Below are 6,639 nucleotides of genomic sequence, written 5' to 3' on the forward strand. Positions count from 1 at the left end.
TTCTTTCTTTTTTGTTTAGTGGCTAGCTGGTCTTTCTGTAGAGATTCTATTATCTTTCTATAATACAAATCAGATTAATTTTTCTCTCTGCTCAAAGTAACTTCAATGACCTACAAGTGTCTACATGATTTGACCTCCTACATCCTCGTTGAACTTCTTTCCTTCTTTTCTTCCCCTTGCTCGCTTTTCTCACCCTGTTCAGACATTACTGTTTCTGGAATATGTTAGACACACTTCTGCCATTGGGCCTTTGCACTGGCTACTCCCTCTGCCTAGAACACTCTTACGTGAAATATCCACATGACGAACTCCCTCATGTTCTTCGAGCCTTCGCAGTTATCTTCCCGATGAGTCCTTCTCAGACCACCTTATTGAAAGTTAAAACTACCTCCCATTCCCTTTATCCTGTTATTTTTTGTGTGGCTGACCAGTAAGGAGATCTAAACCCTTGACCTTGGAAATTATTGAAACATATTGATTATACATATTTATTGGGCACAGAGTTATATTTCAATACATAATATACAATGTGTGATGATCAAATCAGGGTAATTAGCATATTCATCATTGCAAAACTTAATTATTTCCTTGTGAATATTGATCTCCTCCCTTCTAGCCATTTGATAACATGCTGTACATTACTGTTAGTATAGATGCCTATACACTGATAGAACTTATTTTTCCTATCTAGCTGTAATTTTGTGTCCATTAACCAACCTCTCACTTTTATTTTTTCATTTTTCTGCAGAACTTACCACCTTTTAACAGACCATCTAATTTGCTTTTTATAATGTTTATTTTTTTACTGTTTATCTCTGCCTGCTGGAATCTAAAATCTAAGTGAGAAGAAATAGTTGTCTTATTTAGTGAAGAATCCCAGTCAACTAGAATATTGCCTGACAAATGTGGGTACTTACTAATTATTTGCTGAATGAATGAGTAATGGTTCAAAATGGTGGTTGCCATTTCTGGGTTAGTGATATGGGTTGGATGGTGACTCCAAACCTGCCCCCCCCACAAAAAGATATGTTGAAATATTAAACCCACTACCTCAGAATGTGACCTTATTTGAAATAGAGGCAATCAAATTAAAATGAGGTCATTAGGGTGGATCACAATCCAATATCATTGGTGTTCTTATAAAAAGGAGAAATTTGGACACAGAAACAACACAGTCACCGAGGAAGAATGCCATGTGAAGATGAAGGCAGAGATTGGGGTAACATGTCTACAAGCCAAGGAATGTAAAAATTTCCCAGCAAATTATGAGAAGCTAGGCAAGAGTCACGGGACAGATTCTTGCCCACAGCCTTCAAAGGGAATCAACCTTGATTTCAGACTTCTAGCCTCCAGACTAAGACAATAAATTTCTGTTATTTCAAACTGCTCAGTTTATGTTGCAGCCCTAGAAAACAAATACAATTAGTCTCTAGATATTTGCGTAGGACTAAGTGAGGTTTGGAAACTTAATTGGATCTGGAGGTACCTGTAAATTGTAAAGCAATATATAAACAATGTACAAGGATTAAGCAAGAATATTCCCTCAAGGGCTAACTGTGTCTGCTTAAGGACTCAGTAGGCCAGTTGCTGAATTCTGCCTTACTTCTCTCTTCATCTCTACCCTTCACCATAATCACCACACAAAAACATCTGCTCTAAGTTATAGGGGAATTTCTAGCTTATATTTCCCATGAAGGATTCAGCTGGGCAGGATTTAGCTTCTCTTGAAGCATTTTTTTCCAAGCCTGAACTGGTCCTTGAATCTAACCTATTCATCTGCTTCCTGGAAGATTAGAAACCTCTCTGGTACAGGGCTTTCTGTTTGAAGGCATTCTGTTCAAATAGATCATTCATCTTCAAGGCACTTCCTGCCCTGCCCCAAGAGAATGAGGGAGAGTGTTGTTCGTGTCCTTCAGCAGGCTCTGCAATGATTATGCTATCTCAGCAGCATCAGTAATGACGTTGGAAGGAGCTGTCTTCTGACTTTTGGTGGGGATAGTGGTTGTGAGCTATTAAGGGTCTTCCATGGGCACTTCTTTGTTTGGGAAGTGAGGTTCCTTCTACTCACCGTTTAGTGTTTTGTAAGGGATTCAGACCAGCTCCTGGATCATTTAGCTTCAGAATTGCTAATGGTCTAAAAGAACAGATCATAGGCACCAGGAAGGTAAGGGTGTTTTAGTACACAGACAGAAAACCATGACAGGGAGTTTGAGACTAGGCTGGAAAGGATTTGACACTGGGGGGAGTCAGCCACCCTCAGAAGGAGTGAGAGGGCTGCGTCAGATCCCAGGCCTCAAAGAATAGGGTAGTGAGACAGAAGCTAATTCTTGCTCTCTGGAGTGGGAAAAAGGAAAGGATTGGGTATCAAGGAACAAGCCAAGGTCCTAAGGATAGAACTGTGGGTCAAGATTACAGAGATTCTGGCAACAACATTGACTTAGGGGTGAAGTTGCAAACTCTTACCTGAAGCTTTAAAATTATCTTTGGTTCCAAACAGGATTCATAGTAGAGCCAATCATTTATTAAGCATATGTTAAGCATCTGTGATATGTTAAGACTTTTACCAGGCGCTGTGGGGTACAGAGATGACCATCATTATTCTCAAGGAGTTTATGGTCTGGTGGGAGAGAAATTAAAAATAGGTTAATGACAATATAGTGTAAGTGTGATAAGAGAAGTGTGACAGAAGAGGGGAATGTTGTAGTGGCTGAGCTTAGGCTCTGAATCTAACAGACTGAGTTTAGATCTTGATCTACAGTTGCATGTTGTGTGATCTTGGGCAAGTCACTAAGCTTCTGTGCGCTTCAGTATCTTTTCTTGGAATTGAGAATAATAGTACTTATCTACTCTACAAGATTCTTGTGAGGATCAAATTAGATCATACATGCCTGGCAGCTAGCAAATTTTCAATAACATTGATTACTATTTATAACAATAATAATTATTATAAATAACTGCAAAAAGGTGATGTCAGGAAATGCTTCCAAGAATAGGTGGCATTTCAGTTAAATATTAAAAAACGAAAAGAAGCTGGCTGGGTCTGAGGTTGGGAGAAAGCTAATGAATTGCTATTGTTTTTAATTATGCCCTGCTAGATTCCTCTGAAGATTTTAGGTAGGATGATGAATTCAGTGGTAGTAATTTTGAGTTTAAGATGCCTGTGAGCGACACAGGATGTTTTGATTTCTTCATTCTAACCTCACTCTAATCCCAAATCTTGCATACTTGTCTCATTTATGATTGTAGCTCCATGAAATGATTACAACCACGAATCTTTTTTCTACTCAATTTTGAATACTACAGATAGAAATAACACAAAATAAAATTGCACCCACTAAACTTTGTTTTGATTGAAAAACTGACTCTTACATGTTCTTAACCCAGAAAAGCTGGCCTTGGAAAGAAAAAGTGGAGGGGAGCCCCCACACTTGGAAAGCTGGCCTTGAAAAGAAAAAGTGGAGGGGAGCCCCCACACTTGGAAAGCTGGCCTTGGAAAGAAAAGCGGAGGGACTGGCCAGTTAGCTAAGTTGGTTAGAGCATGGTCCTGATAACACCACAGTCCAGAGTTTGACCCCTGTACTGACCAGATGCCAAAAAAAAAAAAAAATTGGTATGGATAAAAATAAGTAAAGTAAAACTGTTTAATAAATCAAATCTTTGTCACAAATGATTATATAAAAGAGTTAATTCAAATTAATTCAAAACAAAGGAATTTCAGTAGAATAAAAATTTAATGATACCTTGTAGATAAAAAGCCATCCATATTGATATAATTCTGATCAACATGTTTGCATTCATAAACATAAAATAAAAACATCTTTGGGTGCAAAATGGTGGGTCAAAATCTTCAGTGCTTACCTGTGACATCCAGGTGGATGAGTCTAGGAAATAGTTCGAACTCTGTCTAGAGATAAAGAAGTCAGGGCTACAAATACAGATTTTGAAGTCATCATTGTGTATTACTGTGTTTTCTTTTGCCATAAAATAATAATGCATAGTAGGAACCTAGTAAATGCATGTTGAATGTTAGATTTTCTCTAGTCAGCCCTATAGACATTATGAACAGATAAATTATACCTATAAAGTCAATCATCTTAATTAAGCAATTACTTTACAAAAATGAACTCTCTCAGCTTTGAGAATGATAATCAGAGTGAAACTGAGGCCTACCAAAACTTGAACATCTATGCTGCCTGGTTAGCTCAATTGGTTAGAGCATAGCCTTATAACACCATAGTCATAGGTTCAGATCCCTGTCTGCCAAGCCACCTCAAAAAAAAACAAAAACAAAAAAACTGGGACATCTGGAGTATAATCACAAGTCCTACCAAAAAAATGTAGTATGTCTGGTTCATAAGGTGAAATATTTTTACCTTTCTGTCCCTTATCATTCACTGAACTTTTCTTCCTCCTTTACACATTTTTTTGTTTTTAAATTTCCTTCTGTAGGTGTCCTCAGTCTCCACTTAACAAGGTCATGGAAGATCTAGAGGAAACACTATTTGAAGAACTTGATAACTATTCCTATGCCCTGGAATATTACTCCCCGGAGTCTGATTTGGAGGAGAAAGTCCACCTGGGAGTTGTTCACTGGGTCTCTCTGATATTATATTGTTTAGCATTTGTTCTGGGAATTCCAGGAAATGCCCTTGTCATTTGGTTCACGGGATTCAAGTGGAAGAAGACAGTCACCACTCTCTGGTTCCTCAACCTGGCCATTGCAGATTTCATTTTTGTTCTCTTCCTGCCTCTGTACATCTCCTATGTGGCCATGAATTTCCACTGGCCCTTTGGCATCTGGTTATGCAAGGCCAATTCCTTCATTGCCCAGTTGAACATGTTTGCCAGTGTTTTTTTCCTGACTGTGATCAGCCTGGACCGCTATATCCACTTGATCCATCCTGTCTTGTCTCATCGGCACCGAACCCTAAAGAACTCCCTGATAGTTATTCTATTTGTCTGGCTTTTGGCTTCTCTTATTGGTGGTCCTGCCCTATACTTCCGAGACACTCTGGAGTTGAATAACCACACTGTTTGCTATAACAATTTCCACGAGCATGACCCTGACCTCACTTTGATGAGGCACCATGTTCTGACCTGGGTGAAATTTATTGTTGGGTACCTCTTCCCTTTGCTAACAATGAGTATTTGCTACTTGTGTCTCATCTTCAAGGTGAAGAAGCGAAGCATCCTGATCTCCAGTAAGCATTTCTGGACAATTCTGGCTGTGGTTGTGGCCTTTTTGATTTGCTGGACTCCTTATCACCTTTTTAGCATTTGGGAGCTCACTATTCACCACAATAGCTATTTCCACCAGGTACTGCAGGCTGGCATCCCCCTCTCCACTGGTTTAGCATTCCTCAATAGTTGTTTGAATCCCATCCTTTATGTCCTAATTAGTAAGAAGTTCCAAACTCGCTTTCGGGCCTCAGTTGCTGAGATACTGAAGTACACGCTGTGGGAAGTCAGCTGTTCCGGCACAGTGAGCGAACAGCTCAGGAACTCTGAAACCAAGAATCTGTGTCTCCTGGAAACAGCTCAATGAGTCATTACTTTTCCAGAAATCATTATAAGGCTTTTGTATGGGTCCCCTGACAGATGCTCTTAGATTAAATTTGGTACCAAGATATAGAGCTGACCATATTGTTGTTGCTGTTGTTTTTTGGTCATATTATTGTCATCACATTTTTGTGTGGATATAAGACTTAGGAAGGACCTGCATAATTTTTTTCCTGCAACTTACATGATGTGTGTCATTCTTGCTAATTATAACACAGTGGATTAATCGCCACTATTACGGAAGTATCAACTATTTTAAAAATTTTAATATCTTCTTAGAAGCCCCAAATCTTAATATTAAATATATGATTAACTGTTTTCAAAAATGTCAAAATATTTGCTTATATTCATTTTAATTTTGTGCAAATAACCTATCAGACATATTCTTAAAATGCAACATGTATAATTTTTTAATTTTATGTAAGCTATGTATACACGTTTATGAATTAATGGTTATATTAGTTTAAAACATCTGTTCTAGTTAACTATTGATGCTTAATAAACTGCTCCAAAACCCAGTTGCTTAAAACAATGATTTATTATTATTATACCTCATAATTTTTAGGATCAGGAATTCAAACAAGGCACAGAAGGGAGGTTTGTCTCTCTGCAATGTCTGGAGTCTCAATTGGACTGGGATGATGCAATGCTTGAGGTTTGGAACAACTGCGTTCGGGCTGAGCTCCCTTCCCCTTCCCTGTCCTCTTCGCACAGCTATGCCACTAAGCACTTCAGGATAGCCAGACTTCTTATATGCTAACTCAGGGCTCCAGGACACCAAGGTGGAAATTTCTAGTCCTCTTAAAGGCTATGACCATCGCCAACAACGTATCACTTCCACTGCACTCCAGTGGTCAAAGCAGACACAGGTCAGCTCAGAATCAAGGGGAGGGGACACGTACCCCCCCCTCAATGGGAGGAGGGCCAAAAAGTTTACATCCAACTTTAATCCCTTATGATATCATTATAAATGTTGGAAAATTCTGGATATGTACAAGTGTGTATAAATTTACTATAAACATACAACTCTGACATCCCCCCACAAAAAGCTGGCCCAGTTTGTCAGCTCAGTTGGTTGGA

General features: G+C 38.8%; 1 protein-coding gene across 2 annotated transcripts in view; it reads left to right on the forward strand.

Annotated features, from left to right (window-relative positions):
- Positions 1-6,077, forward strand: part of GPR1 (G protein-coupled receptor 1) — a 35,666-nt gene extending 29,589 nt beyond the window's left edge. For both annotated transcript variants that reach the window (XM_008591577.1, XM_008591584.1), the window contains one exon: positions 4,450-6,077. In XM_008591577.1, coding sequence (XP_008589799.1) covers positions 4,478-5,545 — 1,068 coding nt within the window. In that variant the 5' untranslated portion in view covers positions 4,450-4,477 and the 3' untranslated portion in view covers positions 5,546-6,077. The remainder of the gene's footprint in view (positions 1-4,449) is intronic.
- Positions 6,078-6,639: the final 562 nt, after the last annotated feature.

Source organism: Galeopterus variegatus, unplaced genomic scaffold (genome assembly GCF_000696425.1).
Source record: "Galeopterus variegatus unplaced genomic scaffold, G_variegatus-3.0.2 Scaffold149, whole genome shotgun sequence".
Taxonomy (NCBI): domain Eukaryota; kingdom Metazoa; phylum Chordata; class Mammalia; order Dermoptera; family Cynocephalidae; genus Galeopterus; species Galeopterus variegatus.